This window comes from Mustela nivalis (assembly GCF_964662115.1).
Source record: "Mustela nivalis genome assembly, chromosome: 5".
Classification (NCBI taxonomy): domain Eukaryota; kingdom Metazoa; phylum Chordata; class Mammalia; order Carnivora; family Mustelidae; genus Mustela; species Mustela nivalis.
In genome coordinates this window covers 134,932,254-134,951,442 of record NC_139024.1, presented here as the reverse complement: position 1 = coordinate 134,951,442, position 19,189 = coordinate 134,932,254, and the positions used below count along the sequence as shown (strand labels likewise).

The 19,189-nt window shown below is 45.1% G+C and overlaps 1 protein-coding gene across 6 annotated transcripts in view; it reads left to right on the top strand.

The window, feature by feature from the left end:
• SERPINB6 (serpin family B member 6) overlaps nt 1-17,727 on the top strand; it is a 51,673-nt gene extending 33,946 nt beyond the window's left edge. For all 6 annotated transcript variants that reach the window (XM_082730889.1, XM_082730888.1, XM_082730886.1 and 3 more), the window contains 6 exons: nt 6,646-6,820; nt 7,799-7,945; nt 11,975-12,092; nt 13,374-13,516; nt 16,854-17,009; nt 17,191-17,727. In XM_082730889.1, coding sequence (XP_082587015.1) covers nt 6,656-6,820; nt 7,799-7,945; nt 11,975-12,092; nt 13,374-13,516; nt 16,854-17,009; nt 17,191-17,595 — 1,134 coding nt within the window. In that variant the 5' untranslated portion in view covers nt 6,646-6,655 and the 3' untranslated portion in view covers nt 17,596-17,727. The remainder of the gene's footprint in view (nt 1-6,645; nt 6,821-7,798; nt 7,946-11,974; nt 12,093-13,373; nt 13,517-16,853; nt 17,010-17,190) is intronic.
• Nucleotides 17,728-19,189: the final 1,462 nt, after the last annotated feature.

Genomic DNA, 19,189 nt, shown 5'->3' with positions numbered 1-19,189 from the left:
GAGATTTATGCTACCTTTTTGTGTTTTTATGTTGGTGTTCTTTTACTTCCACTCAATTCCCTTTAGCATTTCTTGTAAAGACAGGTCTGGTGATCATGAAATCTCCCCGCTTTTGTTTGTAAGGGAAAGTCTTTATCTCTTCTTTGTTTCTTAAGGAGAGCTTCACCAGGCATAGAATAACTAGTTGACAGTTTGGGGTTTTTAGTTTTTGGGCTCATTTTCTCCTGGCCTGAAATGTTTTTGTTGAGAAATCTGTTTATAGTCTTACTGGTTCCCATAAGTATGTAACTTCTCTCTTTTCTCTTGCTGCTCTTAATTCTTTCTTTGTCTTTGACAGTTTAATTCTGGTGTGTCTCTGTGTAGCCCTGTTCGCATTCAACCTATTTAGGGTCCTTTGTGCCTCATGAATGTATATATCCATTTTTCTCCCCAGGTTTTGGAAGTTTCCAGCCATTATTTCTTTAAATAAACTCTCTGTCCCTTTCTCTTTCTCTTCTCCCTCTGGAATTCTCATGGTGCAAATATTGTTCCTTTTCATTGTGTCTTATAATTACCCTGGACTTGCTTCCTGGTTTTTCATTTGTTTTTCATTTCGTTTCTATGACTGAATAGTTTCCAATGTTCTGTCCTCCAGATCATGGATTCTTTTGTCTGCATCATCAAGTCTACCTTTGAAACTCTTGAATTCTTTGGTTCACTTATTGTACTTTCAACTCTAGGATTTCAGCTTTTTGGAATTTTTTGATGGTTGTTATGTCCTTGTCAGACTTCTCCTTTCGATCCTGCATTGTTTTCCTGATTTTGTTTAGTTGTAAGTCTGTACTTTCTTTTAGCTCACTAAACTATCTTAGGAAGATTATTCTTGAATCCTTTTCTGACAGTTCATAAATCTCCATTTCTTTTAGGTCTGTTATTGGAGCTTTATTAGTTTCCTTTGATGGTCTCCTCTTTACCTGATTTTTCATGACCCTTGATTCCTTATGTTGGTATCTACACATGTGACTAATGGGGTTCTTCTAGACTTTTCCGATTGATTTTGGCAGAGACCGTCCTTCACCAGTCAGCACAGTGGGTTTCTGGATACATTTACTGCTAATATTTTTAGGCAGGTGGGGCCTGTTATTATGGTCTATTTTGAGATGAGGCAATTGTTCGAGCTCTGAAGATGGAGATGGTAGGTTGTGCCACTGGCTGAGAATTGTTGGCTGGGTAGGACTACTGGCTTGGTTCCCTACCTAAGTGAGGCTGTGGGATAGGCTCAGCAGTTGCTTGGATTTCTGGTCCTGCTTGCTAGATGGTCAGGAGTGGGTATTATATTCAGTAGTGGTTGGGGCTCTGAATTAGCTTTCCTGCCCTGGTAGGGCAGCAGGCCTGAACCGAGGCCCTAGTCAACTCATTGTTTAGGGGGCTGAAACAGGGTTCCCTACTCTGGTGAGGCCACAGGTTTCACTCTGCAGATGTGGGAAGCCATGGGCTGTACTCTCTGTTCAAGAGCCTATGATTCTAGGGATGTTGAATGGACTATAGAGCTTCTCATGTGCTCTGGATAGGTTTACTGATTGAATGGGCTGAAGACTATCTTCAGCAATGAGTGGGGCTATGAATTAGATTCCCCGTTCCAGTGCAGTGGGAAGAGCAGTTCTAGAGCTGGTAAAATTCTTTTTAACTTAGACTTAACTCAGACTGATCCACATCCCAATTTCCCTGTTAAACAGGACTGCTGGCTTTGCTCTGCAAATTCTTAGCTCTGTATGTTCTTCTCTTGGCTCAACACCCTTGGGCTGAATAGCTCTCAGGGGTTGTGTCCAGCTCTTCTGGTCAGATGGGGCTTCGAAGACCCCCTCCACAGCAGCTACTGTGGTTCAGCTACCTTGCCTAGGTGGGAGAGGAAAGGCTACTCCAAGCTACTCTCAGTTTCCCAAATGGGCTCTCTGGTTGGGAGAGTCCTGAAGCTACCCTCAGTCCTCTATGAATGTATCCTTCTGCCTCCATACCTGGTACTGGCTTTGCTGTGGGGACAGTCAGCTCTGCCTACCTGCCTCTCAGCTTGAGCACCCCTGGGCAACCCAGCTTCCACCGGTTGCCACCAGGTCTCTGGTCAGATGGGGCTGGAAGGCCCTCTCCACAGCGGGTGAGGCTATGATTCAGCATGTTAGCTTGGGCACCTTCAAACTGGGCACTAGGGCTGGCACTCTCCTGATCTGAGGATCTAGTCAGGCAGATCTCCACCCCAGTGTGTTCACTATTCAGAGGTCACCCCTGACTTAGTCCTACAGATGAGCAAAGCCTCTGGGCAGGATTACTGCCTGGACATTGCAGGTTTAAACTCGGTCTGCCAAGATCCACATGCTGGTTGTTGCAAGCCCCTCCCCTCTTGTCCATCACAGATGCCCAATGGTTGAGCCCTGCAGATTCCCCTGCAATCTCAGTAGAGAGACATCAGGGTAGGGGCTCCTGCAAAAAACCCAGTGCTGGCGGAGGCTGGCTATCTCCTCTGGGTTCTCTTTTCCCACTGGAGAAACTGGAGACTCAGGGGGGACCTCCCCTTACGGTGCGGCACTGTCTGGGGCGCTGGAGGGCAGTATGGCCAGCGTGTAGCCGTTCCTTTTACTTGTCTAATGCAGTCTGTTTTCAGTCTCACCCCACGTGCTGGGATTCTCTCAGTGCCGTCTTGTTCTTGAATAGATGTTAGTTCTTCTTGCAAGGGCAAGTGAAGACAGGACCTATGTTGCCATAGGTCCATGCCTGGTATTTGTATCAGTAACTCTGAGTTTTACCTTTATTTAAATCCATAGATGTGGAATTTTTAGCTTAGGGAATATGAATGTTTTCATGACATTTTTGTCTTCCTTTATTTTTTATATAATTTTAAATTACGATCTGGGAATATTGGCATGCAGATTTATTTCATCATTTACACAGATTAGGAAAGAATAACTATCTTAGTCATTGTTAGAAAGTAATGGTTTTTGAACTTTCAAAAATTGTGTTTGGGACAGGTATCTTTAATTTGCTCTCCACCTCTCCTTTTTTTTTTTTTTTTTTGAATTTGGTATGTTACAGTGATTAAGAGAGTGAACTCCAGAGCCACCCAGACCTGGTTTCCCGCCACCACCCCGCTGCTTGTATAGTCTTGTGACCACAGGGCAAGACAAGAGCAATGTCAAATGCTGGTATTGTCAACCAGCCTTATAGACTTGTGAAAATGTTTTAGGAAAAGTGCTAACATAGGTCCCAGTGGGTAGTATATACTCCAAACGCAATATTTATTTTTTTCTGAAGTTAAAACTTTTTAATCTAGTTATTATTGTTCCTATTTGGGGAACAAGGGAACTATTTTCTAATATTTTATCATCCATGATCATCACATTAAGGAAGTATAGAAAGTATCATTTCCCATTTGTTTCAAGGACATTTATTGTGAGTGGGCAATTTAGTTATTTCATGATTAACATATTTTCTGCTGTAAAACTATCCTGCATATCTGGGATAAACCTATGAGGCATCATTGATTTCATGTTTCTTTTTTATTTAGCATTTTTTATAGGATGTGGATGGAATTTTACATTTGGTGGCTATCAGTCATTTGCAGCTGAAAAATGGAAGCTATTAGACTTCTCTTTGGGCTTTGAAGAGTGAGCCACAGGTGACATTGTTCCCTCCTATCCAGGATGGAAGGAAACACATTATCTGGCCCATTCTTTTCCTCAGACAGGGAGCAGAAATCAAGAATATGTATATGTGTGTGTGTATATATATATATATTTTTTTAAGATTTTATTTATTTATTTGACAGAGAGAGAGAGAGATCACAAGTAGGCAGGGTGGCAGGCAGAGAGAGATGGGGAAGCAGGCTCCCTGCTGAGCAGAGAGCCTGATGTGGGGCTTGATCCCAGGACCCTGAGATCATGACCTGAGCTGAAGGCAGAGGCTTAACCCACTTAGCCACCCAGGCGCCCCTCAAGAATATATTTAGAGCCCATGAGCTGGCATTATAAACCTTGTCTCCTTCCTGACTGGTGCCTTTCCCTCTGAATGTCCTGGCTTGTTCTTCCCGGGCTCAGTATTTAAAATAAGACTGGAACTGCTTTATGTTGAGGAACTAGTTACTGGTCTTTCAGCTTTCTTCCTTTTTTTAACAAAAATATATTTTTAAATATTTCAGCTTTCTTGGTTCACTGAGGGGTTGTTCTATCTTGGGGGCAAAGCCAGAGGTCCCCCTGTCCCCAGGCAAGAAGGTTAGTGTGTCCGGAAACCCACAACACCTGTATCAGGAATGCTTGGGACTGTGCTTCTTGTCCTGTGGGACCTCCTCTTACCTAGTTCTTAATTCTTAAATCTGTTTTTAACAGTTGTTGTTTCCTTTAAAATTATTAAGCAGGGAGCATTTGCTAATACAAAATTCAAATAAGCAGTGTAACTTTGCATCCATTTCATATAATGGCTGCTTTTGTTTATGTTGATGTTCCCAAGGCCCTGTGAATTCCTGAAGCTATTTCTGTATCATACAATCAATTGTATCTAGGAGAATTTTAGTAGTGGGTATGTTCTATTGTACTTTCATCAGAAATTAGCAATTTAAGATACAGATGGAAAGTCTGAGCAAACCAAGAGTGCCCAGCGCCCCACCTTTTCTCTATAATGAATAAAGGAGAGTTTGAAAACAAAGAGTTTAAACAAGGACCGTAAATAAAATTTATCAGGTGTATTCGTTAAGTATTCGTTTTCTGCGGCTCTTGTAACAAATCACCACAACCTCAGTGCGATTACTCTCGGGCTTCTGGAGGCCAGAAGGCTGGCAGGTTTCACTGAGCCACACTGAGGGGCTGCAGGGCCTTGCTCCCTCCAGAAGCTCGAGAGGAGCATCTGTCCTGTGCCCTTTCTAGCTTCCAGAGCTGCAGTTCCCCAACCCTTGCTTGTCTCTCCTTCCTCCAGTTTTCAAGCCACAGGGTAGCGCTTTGCTTCTGTCCCCACATTGCTTTCCTCCCTGGTCACATCCTCCTCTGCCCGCCCACCTCTCATTAGGATACATGTGATGACGTTTAGGGGTCACTTGGATAATCCCCAGTGACCTCCCCATGTCCAGATCCTTCCTTTAATCACATCTGCAAGGTCTCTGCTGTATAAGGGAACGTTCGCATATTCCAGGCAGTAGTTGGGCTGGGGGCCCCTCTGCTGCCCTTATTCAGCGGCCCACAGTTGTGAACGGAAAAGCACGCTCTGTGGAGAGTGGGTTTACTCCTCATTCTCTGGTCTGGGCCTTTCAGTCAGATTTGTCCCCCCCGCCCCCTTCTACTCCCTGACAATATCTAGTGTCACCCTTTCCTTGTTCCATAGATTCCCACGCACAGCTCAGATGAGTCATTTCCCCAGTCTCTGATGGGGGAAATGTGAGTCTGGTAAATATTTGTCAAGACAGCAGAGCAGGCAGGGGCTGCTTCTCCCAGAGTCTGCTCCTCCCAGGCCCGCTGCTGCATCTGCAGCTAAGCTGGCTGCCTCTTGCCTTCCCGCCGACCCTTCTATCCTACCTTCAGGCTCTTCCTCAAGTAGGGACATCTAGAGCCACAGTGCAAAGATGGGGTATTGGCCCTGAGTTCAGCCTTAGCTATTTAGTTCCTTAGCTTGGCTTTATCTCTTCACCTCTGTGACCTTTAGCTCCCCCATCATAAAATGGGGAGTTGGTGATAGGTCTTTCTAAAGAACTGTTTGAAGGTTCTCATATCTACCCCATCCTAGACCGCGCAGAAGTGGTTCCTGTTCTGGACCCTGCCTAGACCACTGGGGTCACGGCCACATGCCCTCCATGCCAACCTGTGCAGTCTGACCCCTTACCCCTGAGGCCTGTGTCTGGGGGTGGCCAGGGGCATGTACCTGCTGTCACATACTCTTGTCCAGAACAAGGGGTAAGAAGGCCTGTGGCAACAGGGAGTCTGGGGAACATGGCTGTCTATTTGGGCCTCAGCACAAGCAGAGGTTTCATAGAAGAAGAACTGAAGGTCAGAAGTCCTTGTTTTTAAGGTTTTCCTGTATCTTTGCATGTGATTTAATTTATCTTTTATCTTTGGGCTTTACGTTATCTTAAAATGGAGCCCTCCCACATCTTAAAAACATTCAACCATCTTTTTTTGCATAACCTTGTGGTTGGATTCATCATTTTGAATGGTTTTTGGAGGATTAAATAATACATACAAACCCACACAACACACCAAACAATAAGAAAAAGAAATGGAAGCAAAAGCCAATAACTTCTTTCCTGACCACCGCCGCCCCCCCCCCCCCGGAAGTAACTTGGGTAAGCTGTCAAATGTATACCTTTCCACTTCCTCTGTGCTCCCAGGTAGGTGAGGACATAGCCGTCTTCACTGCCCTTTCCCCCCCACACAACAGGATTATATTATTAATACATGGTTCAGTTTTATTTTTCACTTAATATTAGATGTGCACAAAATAATTTTGAAGGCCCCAAAAAGAAATAGAGTTTTGTAAATATATGTATTTGCCCACTGAACCAAAGTGGTAACCACTAATAACAGAGTGAATGTAGTGAATGTGTAATCCTGTAGTGATGTGATACTGATTTTATTGTGTTATTTGTTTGTTTCTTTAATTTGGAATGTGATACTGATTTTAGAACCATTCTTTCAGGCTCACCGTCATGGATACTCTTTCAGAGGCAAATGGCACCTTTGCCTTAAGTCTTCTGAAAAAGCTGGGTGAAGACAACTCAAAAAATGTGTTTTTCTCACCCATGAGCATCTCTTCTGCCCTGTCCATGGTCTTCATGGGTGCAAAGGGAAACACGGCAGCCCAGATGTTCCAGGTATGTACCTGAAGCCATTTCTGAGCGACAGGAAATGCTACTAATTTGTCAGTTGAGCTGGTCTTCATGTTCACCTCCAGGATTTGCTCCTGACAGGTCCCTCTGCGGGTGCTGGGGAATGGGGACAGAGCTGCAGGTGACATGCTAGTTCTGAGGGAGCAAGCACCTGGAGTGGTGGCCTCAGATCTGTGAGGGAGGAAGTGGTATGCTCTATGAAGAAGAATGAGTGACGTCACTAGCCTGGACTATGCTTTTTCCATGAGTTTGAGATTGTGAGTAGGGAGTCCATCACAGAGCCCATGCTGAGTTCCGTGATAGTGTTTGGATGTTGTCACTTGCTTTTCACTTGTTAGAAATTGATACATTAATTTTCTCACTGAAGTGTAAAACCTTCTTAGAATGGCACTGGTCAGTCACAGATGTTTCCAGTAACATCTCAGTTGTTTGCTGTTGACTAACCAGTACCCTAAAACTTAGCAGCTTAAGATGACAATTTCCTGGGATCTGACTCTGGCTATGTTGGGGATACTTCTCCACTTGGCCCCAGCAGGGTCCCTGGTGTGGGGTCTTGGGCCTCCTCCATGTGGCCTCCTCAGCATGTATCCTTGGCTGAGTGGCCTGAGCTTCCTTACAAGATGGTACCCAGCTTCCGGGAGGACCAGCTTAAATGCACAAAGCCTTATCCAGCCCTTTCTGTTCGAGGAGTTCCTGTGTTTGCAGAGAATGCAGACCTGGTGGGCAGCCTTATTTGCGGACAGACTCCAAGTAGTGAGCCCACAGAGTAGGGCTTGCAGAGGGCACTGCGGCCTAAGGGTGCTCGCGGGGCTCTGCCCCGCCCTCCTGCAGGAAGTGCCTTTTATATTCCACTGGACCAGTCTTCCTTAAGCTGGATCTGTCCTAGGCTGAGTTATGTTGTATCCATTTTGGGAAGTCTGGGCATACTGACATTGTGCCTTTGTATTCTGTTTTGGATTTCAGACACTTTCTTTAAGTAAAAGCTGCGGAGGAGGGGACGTGCACCAGGGGTTCCAGTCGCTTCTCACGGAAGTCAACAGGACTGATACACAGTACTTGCTTAGAACTGCCAACAGGCTCTTTGGAAATAAGTCTCATGAATTCCTCTCGGTAAGTCATACACACTGTTTTTTGCCCAAGAAAGTGAAGATGCCAAGGGGTTGGGGAAGAGGGATCATGAGGTGACAGCAGGTAGTCTGGGGGTTATAAATTCACACCGTTGGGCAGGAACTTGGCTCTCTGTTCGCTAACTTCATGTATTCTCTTGAACCCTGCTTCAGTGCTATCTTCTGTAAAGTGAGCCTTCTCACAAATACCATCTAGATTTTTGTGAAGCTTCAATGAGATAATTATAAAAGAATTATGGAGCAAACACAGTTCAAGGTGAATTGGCCAAAGGACACCTGGCTGGCTCATCAGAAGAACATGTGACTCTTGATCTTAGGGTTGTGAGTTTGAGCCCCATGTTGGGTGCAGAGATTACTTAGAAATAAAACCTTTAAAAAAAATTAGAGATAAACTGGCTGAAACAAAGAAGGGATCAAAAGGAATATTTCTAATCATTGTTTTCCACATTTGATCATTTTTTTTACACTTGTAAATATTTTTATCATTTTTTCCAGTGCAGAATTTTTATAAAGTTATTTGTCTAATTATACTGGTTCTCTTTATTTATAGTGCTTTCAGGCTTCTTTTCCCCAGAAACTACTTAAGTAATACGTTATCACCTTCTTGTTATATAACGAGTATATTCTTATTACGTAAAAATGCAAGCAAAGCAGGCATTTTCCATACCTCATCATTCCTCTCCCAGTAAATGAGCTTTTATAGATTTGAGGTATATCCCCCACACATGGAGAAATAAATCTGTTTGGTGGGGTTTTCTCTACCTAATGTCATTATACCATAATATTATTTCATAACTTGTTTCTTTTTACCCAGCTCTGTCTAAAATTCTTTGCATCTTGGGCATTGACCTCTGTTTCACTGTTATCTGCTGTTCCTCAGTATGCAAGTACTGAACCACACCTAGTGCGCCCTTCTCCCGCTAACTGGCATTTAGACAGTGAACGTTAGGGTACACGATCCAGTGCCTCTGTGTGCGTGTTACTCCAAAATGGATTCGTAGAAGGGAGGAAGAGAGTGAAGCTTTCAAGCTGTAGCGAATATTGCCAGATTGGCCAAAGTGCTATGGTCATCTACATTCTCTCTAGAAATATTAGCAGAGTGCTCAGGTCCACTCGCATCAGCACTGCATGTGGTTGACCTTTTAAATTTTGATAATTCACGAGACTGACCTCTTTATATTTATTGAACATTTGTATCTTTCTGAGAATTTTCTTTGCACGCTTTTTATTGGACTATATATCTTTTACTGTTTTTTGAGTTCTATGTTCAGGGTATCGATCTTATTCTATTATATGATTTTTTTCATTACTTTTTAAAACTTGTTTCAGACTGAAATTGTCTTAAAATAATTGGAATAAAGTAAATGTAGTCAAGCATGAGGTCAAATATTGGCAAGAATTGTTCCCCATAGTGTGGTTTTTTGCAGCCTATCTTATTTTATTAGTCTTAGGCATTTGTCATCTTTTTATAAGCCTTTGGCATAAAGAAGAACAAAACTTCGAATAAACACAAAGAACTGGTGGATTTTCTTTAATTTTCTTTCTTTTCTATTGGATACTTTAAGAAAAGCATTGACTTTTTTTAAGTGAATTTTTTTTTTAAAGATTTTTTTTAACTGAGAGAGAGAGAGAGAGAGAGAGAGAGAGAGCATGTGCACACAGAAGTAGAGTGGGAGGGAGAAGCAAACTTCCCCCTGAGCAGAGAGCCCAATGCGGGATCCCAGGACCCCGGGACCATGATCTGAGCCAAGGGCAGATGCTTAACCAACTGAGCCACCCAGGTGCCCCAGCATTGATGTTTTGAATCTTATTTTGATATTGAAATATAAGGCAGTTGTTTCTCAATTACTTCTTATTTAGTGTTCCAAGAATCCAGTACCAATCGCAGCATACCATGAGATATTCCTTCAGTTTGATTATTCATTTCTTATAAAACAGTAATTTAAATAGCAAACATTTATTTTCAAATGTGTTTAGAAGTTGTTGAAGTCACCCAGGACTGTGACAGGTTATCAATACGCCAGGGCCCAGGTTTCCTCCAGAATAGTTTCTTATCCTGAGAGACTCATACAGTTTTCAGGGGCACGGAGCCGCTGTGGAGCGGCAACATAGGCAGAGCACAAACACTATGTGGATGAAATGAAATGATACCCCGCCCACCTCTGCAGCGTGCTGAGAATTCAGTGATGTTGTATGAAACAGCCCTGATGATAAGAATTCATCTGTTATGCTCCACAAATAAGTGAAACCATATGATAATTGACTCTCTCTGCTTGACTTATTTCACTCAGCATAATCTCTTCTAGTCCCGTCCATGTTGCTACAAAAGTTGGGTATTCATCCTTTCTGATGAAGGCATAATACTCCATAGTGTATACGGACCACATCTTCCTTATCCATTCGTCCGTTGAAGGGCATCTTGGTTCTTTCCACAGTTTGGTGACCGTGGCCATTGCTGCTGTGAACATGGGGGTACAGATGGCCCTTCTTTTCACGACATCTGTATCTTATATGGTTTCACTTATTTGTGGAGCATAACAAATAGCATGGAGGACAAGGGGAGATGGAGAGAAGGGAGTTGAGGGAATTTGGAAGGGGAGGTGAACCATGACAGACTATGGACTCTGAAAAACAATCTGAGGGTTCTGAAGGGGCTGGGGGTAGGAGATTGGGGGAACCAGGTGGTGGGTATTAGTGAAGGCACAGATTGCATGGAACACTGGGTGTGGTACAAAAACAATGAATACTGTTATGCTGAAAAGAAATTTAAAAATATATATATATTAAAAAAAAAAAAAAGAATGCATCTGAGCCTCAGACCAACGCTGTATCTTCATTTGCAGGGAAAGACAAGGAAGCTGACAGAGACAAACTGATTTCTTAAGGTCACACAGCTAATAAGTTGCGGGACAGCGTTGGTAGCTACTGTGCCCCATTCCCTCTGTCATGTTGTCTCAAAGGGGAAGCATGAAATTCTGCACTAGAAAACCAGTCCTGAAAAGAGGGATTAAATATTTAGCTGTAAGCTGTTCAAAAGAAAGGTCAGGAAACCATTCCATAGTGCGTAGGGCGTAGTGGCCATAAATGGGTTATTTCAGTCCGTTCACTTTCTGTCAGATTTTCTGCTTTTATGGGGCATGATGTACATGTTCATGAATGACATCATCGTTTTACAGACTATATTAAGAAAATATAGTTTAAACTTTTTTGAGAGTCACTCATGCTCTAAGATGGAGCCATCCAAAGTGGTAGGCACTAGACACAGGTAGCTATTTGAATTTCCATGTGAATAATTACAACTACAATTCACTATTCAGCTCCTCAGCAGCATGGGCCCTATTTCAAGTATTCTAGGAGCTGCACAAGGCAATGTTTGGGACAGCACAGACTTACAACATTGCTAACATCATCACAGAGAGTTGTAGTGGATGCGGTGCAGTGGGATCACACACTTTCCCTGTTGTATGGAACAGCAGATCTTTGTTTCCAGTCCATTGTTCTGGAATGTTCTGGAGGCAGCTGTGGCTCTTGCTGTGGGTGGGACTCACATAGCAAAAATGTTGGCTCTCCAGGAATGACACTCTAGTAACCTCAGAGTCTCAGTGTCTCTGGACTTGCCTCACTGTTGCAGAGCTAGTTCCTCGAGAAATCTAGCAGCTCACGATGTTTATTTGATATTCAGACCACTATTTCACTTGGTTTATATGCTAAGATTAAATGTAGCTGAAGAATGGATTTTCGTTAGTTCCTCATACTTCAGTTTGATTAGTCATGGCTTATGAAGCAGGATTTAAATAGCAAACATTTATTTTCAAATGTGTTTGGAAGTTGTCGAAATCACCCAGGAGTGTGACAGGTTATCAATAGGCGAGGGCATATTGTATTGTATACTTGTATATTCCACATGTAAATCATAAACCTGCAGACATTCTGATTGGGTGCCACGAAGAAGTAAGCTCTAAGTGTTGACTGTTTCTGCAGCCATGTGATTACGTTGCTCTGTCTCGCCTAGTCTTTCAAAGACTCCTGCCTCAAGTTCTACCAAGCAGAGATGGAAGAGCTCGACTTTCATACCGCTGCGGAAGAGTCCAGGACACACATCAACACCTGGGTGGCCGAAAAGACGGAAGGTGAAAATACAGTGTTACTCTGTCTTAATAGTATTTTCATTGATCTCACTGTCCAGTCCTTCACAGGCCCATCCACATGTAAACAGGAATGACATTTTTCTCTGAATAACTGTGAATTTTTAAAATCTGCTTCTGAAATATTGTCAGTGTTTGCTTATTTTCTCTAGCTCTTCCCTGGTCTCATTGGTGTGTCTGTGATATCCTTCAATCTTCAGTACTCCTCTTCTAGAACATCCATATGATTGTCATTGTTGTTAATATAGACCTTCTTTTCATAAATACTGTAAAGAAAAAGAGCCAGGCTTCATGCCATCTGCCTGCCCTGTGTTGCCCATGCCGTGCGGACTGCCACGCATCCTGGTAGGACCCTCGCTCGAGGCCTCCCCCTCCTGCGGCTCTTCAGTGACACCGCCCTGGACACGCACACAGCCGCTCGCCTTTCTGACTGTCCCTTACGTGCCTGCCTTTGATCATAGGCGCCAGGCATTCCTTTCTGTCTCACTTGCTGGGAATTCATCCCACACGGACTCCTTTGTCCATTTTATGTTTTGCTCAAGTGATGGTATTTTTCTTATCAGGGCTTTTTAAGTTTTTGTTGCAGCTGTTGTTTTATGGAGCAGAATCCCCTTACATGGCTATATTTGGGGGACAGCAAACTTTTTTTATTGTGTATTTCACAAGGAGATTGCCCAATTTAAATATTGTCCCAGGTGCATGCATCGGGAAACTTTTTTTTTTTAATTTAAATTCCTGCTAGTTAACGTACAGTGTAAGGTTAGTTTCAGGAGTATAACGTAGTGATTCAGCCCTTCTGTACATTCTTCAGTGCTCATCAAGATAAGTGCCCTGTTAATCCCCATCACCTATTTCAACCCATCCCCTGCCCAGATCCCCTCTGGTAATGGTCAGTTTGCTCTTAATCATTAAGAGTCTTTTTCTTGGTTTGTCTCTCCCTCTCTTTTTTTCCCCCTTACTCCTTTGTTTTGTCTCTTAAATTCCACACATGCATGGGATCATGTGGTATTTGTCTTTCTTTAACCATCTTGCAATTCTTTTCGTTTACTGATTTTTAATTTTTTTTTAAAGATTTATTTTATTTATTTGACAGAGAAAGATCACAAGTAGGCAGAGAGAGTGAAGCAGGCTCTCCGCTGAGCGGAGAGCCTGATGCGGGACTCGATCCCAGGACCCCGAGATCATGACCTGAGCTGAAGGCAGTGGTTTAACCCACTGAGCCACCCAGGCGCCCCTGTTTACTGATTTTTTAATTCTTCTTTTCAGGTCAGATTACAGAGTTGCTGTCTCCGGGTTCAGTGGATCCAATGACGAATCTGGTTCTTGTGAATGCCATCTATTTCAAAGGAAACTGGGATAATCAGTTTAACAAAACACAGACCATGGAAAGACCATTTAAAGTCAGCAAGGTGAATATTTTGGAATAACAAAGATTCTTGGAGACAGTCCCTGTGTTCACACTGGTTTTAAAAACATGCAGGAATGCTCACCTCACAAGCTAACTTGTGCCCTGTCCATCCTCAGGCAGTTGGGCAGCCGGGCTCACCAGCGTGCCTTGTCCTTCTCCTTTGCTGTGTCATCAAAGGTAGCTTCATACTCATAGGCTACGGTTGCCAGGTGTTCTGTCTATAATCATAAATCCCATGTCAGTTGTCAGGCTTAAGGTCTTCCTTGGCTTTCTAGAACTTTTGAGATAAAGTTTGAACTCCAAAATATGGTATATGAGGCTCTTTGTGGACCCAGATCCTACCCATTTATCCCCATTTCTCTATCTTCATTCCCATCAGTACCTTCCAGCAGCATCTGGAAGCCTTCCCTGGCCATCCTCCCGGTGGGGATTTCTGTATCCTTCCTCTCAGCAGCTGCAGCGCCCCCTGCTGGTACCCATGGTGGCATTGCGGTGGTTGAAGGGCCAAGGCTGTCTCACTGGTGCTGGGCATGTAGTTGTGCTCAGTGAACTCTGAACAAATGACTGATCTGCAGCCTTCTTTTTTTTTTTTTTTTTTTTAAATATTTTATTTATTTATTTGACAGACAGAGATCACAAGTAGGCAGAGAGGCAGGCAGAGAGAGAGGAGGAAGCAGGCTCTCCGCTGAGCAGAGAGCCCGATGCGGGGCTCGATCCCAGCACCCTGGGACCATGACCCGAGCTGAAGGCAGAGGCCTAACCCACTGAGCCACCCAGGCGCCCCTGCAGCCTTCTTTTAATAATAAGGAGAACAAACACTAATTTTTGTTTTAAAAACAAGCAAAACAAAAGGACACGTATATAGAATAGACAGCAAGTTGAACTGTCTCCAGCTTCAAAGATGTTATTTGCTGGTGGCCTTTTACCTTTTCTGTCACTGAATCTAGTATATTCTTTCTTTTTTACTTATCTTTAATTGTAGAGATTTTTGCACATACATCTAAGTAGACCGAATAGATTAGTTACATCCCATTCCTGATCATTGACCAGGAGTTGGATCTTCTAAGCAGACAGGAGCCTCAACTTTCAGTTTCTCAAGAAACATATTTTCCTTTGAGCTTTATTCTGAAATGAATTGCCCTATTTTCACCTGGGGAAATGATTTCTCTCCTTGAAATTCATCTTTAATAAGATGTATGTTTGGACTTGATTCGTGGAAAGTTCATCTCCCCTAGGAGAGGCCTGTGGGCGAGCTGAGAGTGGGGCCGCTGGGAACCAGCTCCCTGTCTTCCTGCTCTGCCATGCCTAGCGTGCGGCCCTCATCTGCGGTCACGGTCATGGCAGCCACCATCCATGGGGAAGGGAGGGAGAGCATGAAGGGCGAGAGCAAAAGTCCTCTCCTTTGGGGCTCTGACGTCTTATTCAGAATGAGAAACCTCACTTCTGTGTCTCATAGCCCCAATTACGTACGGCCTCTGCTGGCTGCAGGGAGGTGAGGACGTCTAGCTTGCTTCCTCATCTCTCCAGTAGAGAAAGGCAGGAGCACAGCAGGTGTTGAGCCCACCAGCTTGTCAGGCTGGGGGTTGTGCCTGCAAGTAAACAGATTTTGAGTTCCTGTAGATTTTTAAAATTCCTTTGTTTCTAAGTAAGATGAAGCTTCTCTCCATAATTGTATACTTCACGAATCATTCAGTTACTGAGGTTGGATCCTTTCATATTGTAAGACTGGGGGCTTTGGGTCCTGGATGGGTAGAAGGAGAAACTGCCTCAGACAGGGGTCAGCAAACTGCAGCCCGAGGCCAAAGCCAGTCCACCATTTTTTTTTTTTAATAAATTTTAATGCAACATAGCCATACTTACTTATGTATTTCATGCTGCAACTATAGAGTTGAGTAGTTGGGACAGAAACTGTATGGTCCATAGAGTTGAAAATATATACTATCTGGCCTGTTAGAGAAAAGGGGTGCTGATGGCTGGCCCTGGAGGTGAATGGGATGCTGAGGAATGAGGGCGCAGGCATGGCTCAGGCCAGTTCAGGCGTGCATGGGCAAGGCACAGGAGCAAAGCCGAAACCAAAGTTTCTTGATTGTGACACAGAGTCATGTGCTGCCAAGAGACCCGGGGACTGCAGCCTGGGGCTTGGCCAGATCACAGCACTGTGGATCTCATACTTGCACGCAAATTGGAAGTTGAGGGGGGCTGCTGGCTAGGATGCAGTCACTGCCCCGGGTCTTTCTTACTGCCTGGCTCAGGGTGCATTGGTGACGAGTGCACTGTTCTCCTGGTAGGATGTGTTCGTTTTGCCTGGTCCTGTAGTTGTCAATCTATTTGTTCAACCTGTGCTGGCTGGGGGCCAGGCACGGTGCCTGGTCCCATCACAGTGCGCGCAAAACTGGTGACGCTTTCTCTCATGAAGCTGCTGTTTTCCTGGGGGTGAGAGAGTGGGCTTGCCTGGGAAAATAGGACTGTATGGGACCCCGGTAGTGATTCCGAGACAGACACAGGGGAAGGATCCAACCTGGGGCTGGGGATACAGTTTCAGGGTGCAGCTCTTACTGAGCAAAGACCAGAATAACGCAAGGGTGCATGCCGTCCAGGTTCTGGGGTCAGCGGAACCATCCAGGGGCCCCTGTGACTGTAGCAGACAGGCAAAGGGAGATAGGAGCAGAGAGCGTGGGGGACGAGCTCTTGTCATGTCACAGATTGCTTTAAGGGCTTCAGCTTTTTTACTCCCTTGGAGTAGAGGAGAACCACAGAAAGGTGCTCAACCCAAGAGTGATTTGATCTCATTTGTGATAATATTTTAAAAGCAGAGCTGATACGACTTGCTAATGAGTCCATTGTGGGGTGAAAGACAGGAGTCAGGAATACTCCAGAGTATTTGACGGTGGGGTGAGTGGCATTGCTGTCACCTGAGATGGGGAACATGGTGGGTGGAGCAGACCTGGAAGGGCCTGTGAGGAGCCCAGTGTGACATATGACATTGGAGGTTCCTTCACTGTCCAAATGCAGTTGCCAAGTAAGCACGACACACAGGAACGTAACTGTCTGGAGTGCAGGGGAGGAGTCCCGGCTACAAGTACACGTTTGGTATTTCTGTTTAAAGTCACAAGGTTGAGATCACCGAGAGACAAGCAGTGTAAGGACTGAGTTCTAAATACCCCAGTGTTTGGAGGCTGAGGCAATGGAGATGGGCCGGCAGAAGAGGGGGCCGAAGTAGTGTTCCAGAAGCCAGCTGAGGAAGTGTTTGTAGAAGCCCCACTGGCTGATTCTGTCCATTTGACCCATGTGTCCACTGGGTCTGGTTTCAACTTAATGTTTACCTGTTTCCTTTATAGAATGAGGAGAAACCTGTACAGATGATGTTTAAAAAATCTACCTTTCAAATGACCTATATAGGAGAAATATTCACCAAAATTCTGGTGCTCCCCTATGTGGGCAAAGAGCTAAACATGATCATCATGCTTCCAGATGAAAACATGGATCTGAGGACGGTAAGGAGCACTGGGCAGTCCTGGCGCTTGCCAGGAGGGGCTGTGGGGGCTGCTTCTGAAGGTCACGTGACGTCCCATTCCTGCCACCTCGTCGTGCACTGCCCAGAGCGTTCACAGCCCAGCACATGGTTCTCTGGGGGCAGCAGGGTTCTAGATCTGAACATCTTCAACTCTCTTCTAGGTGGAGAAAGAACTCACTTATGAGAAATTCGCAGAGTGGACGAGGCCAGACATGCTGGACGAAGAAGAGGTGGAAGTTTTCCTCCCTAGATTTAAACTGGCGGAGGATTACGACATGAAGAATGTCCTTTGCTCTCTGGGCATAACTGATGCCTTTGAGCCGGCCAAGGCAGACTTCTCTGGGATGTCTTCCGGGAAAGACCTGTATCTGTCCAGGGTGGTGCACAAGGCCTTCGTGGAGGTGAACGAGGAAGGCACGGAGGCCGCAGCGGCCACCGCGGCCATCATGTTGTTGCGGTGTGCGAGAATCGTGCCCCGGTTCTGTGCCGACCACCCCTTCCTCTTCTTCATCCAGCACAGCAAGACCAACAGCATCCTGTTCTGTGGCCGCTTCTCCTCCCCGTAAGGACATAGTCAGCCCCAAATGGTGTCCTCTTTCTTTCTCCTGCTGGCCTGCTTTTCTTGACTCTTCACAATGTGCCTACAATGCAAAGTGACCTTGGGTGACAATCCAAAAATAAAAGGCCCAATTTTGGGATGCTGTGTCCTGGACTCCTGTATGTGTCTGTGTTCACGTCTCAAATGTTTCTGAGGACTGGAAACTGCCATTCAGGCAGTCCTTTGCTCTCATTGGCAGGGCCAGCGCCAGCCACTTAGCCAGTCCTGCTGCTTAGAGCAGTGTGGTCCCCTCCACCCTCACACCTGCCAGGCCCCCAGGTCCTCACTTTGGGCAGAATGTGGCTCTCCTGCAGGAACAGGAGGACTCATGGTGCCTCTCTCTCTTCTCTGGTCTGTGGCACATTAGTGAGAGGCCAGGGTGACACAGTTTATGGGGTGCCGGGGGAGCAGGTCTTGGAGACCCCTGCAGAGAGCTCTAGCCCCACACATGTGGCAAGCACTCCAGAAGCCAGCACAGAGCTGGGAGAGCGTTAGCTCAGACCAGTGAGAAACAGGTCCCATTGCCCAGCCCTGTGGCTTTTTCTAGCGCAGCCCACAGTCATAGGGATCTGTGGTCACACATGCATTTAGATGGACAACATCCAGTTTCTCTGAACTCCTTAAGTGGTGACCAGGGGCCAGAGATGATTAGAGAGGTTCTCTTCATGGTGGTGTCATCTAAAACAACTTCCTGAGCTGTAAATACCGATTTTTTTTTTGTTCTACTGCAAGTATTAGAGAAAAGGTGGCTAAGGTTTCTGTGGCCACTTGTGTTACTTGCTAGAAACGTGATCACTGTGCTCAGCGACTCTCGAGTCTACTGATGTGTGAGGTTCAGTGGTGAGACCTGTGCTGTGTTTTGGGGACAGCTGCAAGGACTTCATCCATGAACTGTGTGGATGCGATCAGAACCTAACTGATGGGATTCGTATTTCCTTTCCGTTGCTGGTCCACTTTCCCCATCGTGCCCAAGCCGTGGGGAGAGGCTGGGACTGAAGAAGTGATACGATGAGTGGCTTGAGAAGAGGAAAGAGGGCTCGAAGGGGTTGCTGGTCGGTGGACTGCTGGTTAGGTGGCTGGCATCCCCCTCCCTGTCGCCAGCATTGTCCACTCTGCTGCATGTCATGTAGCGTAATAGTCGCCAAGGGTCCAGGTTTCAAGGTGTCTGTCTGCCCTTTCTCTGGAGAACTGTCAGATAACATCAATAGTAAATCATAACAGAGAACACCAGTGCTCTTATCTGTTGGAGACCTATCACACAGAACTTAACCGTGTCAGAAGTCATAGGGCATGTAGAAGACACACACTTGCTGCTCTCAGAGCTCTCCCAGAATGCCTTCACTTAGCTGTCAAGTTGCCTTTGAAGGGTCACTCAACATACAATTTTAGTAAAATGCACAGTCGCCTGAATAATGCTTCCATGTCTCTTATGAGATTGTACCAGAAGACATTTCTCTTCTGTCATGCGGTGCTTCTTGTAAGGATCTACAACCTAAAATACCCCAGCGTTTAATTCTAGGAAAGTGTTGGTCTCACCCACTCGTAAATGTTTACTGAACACC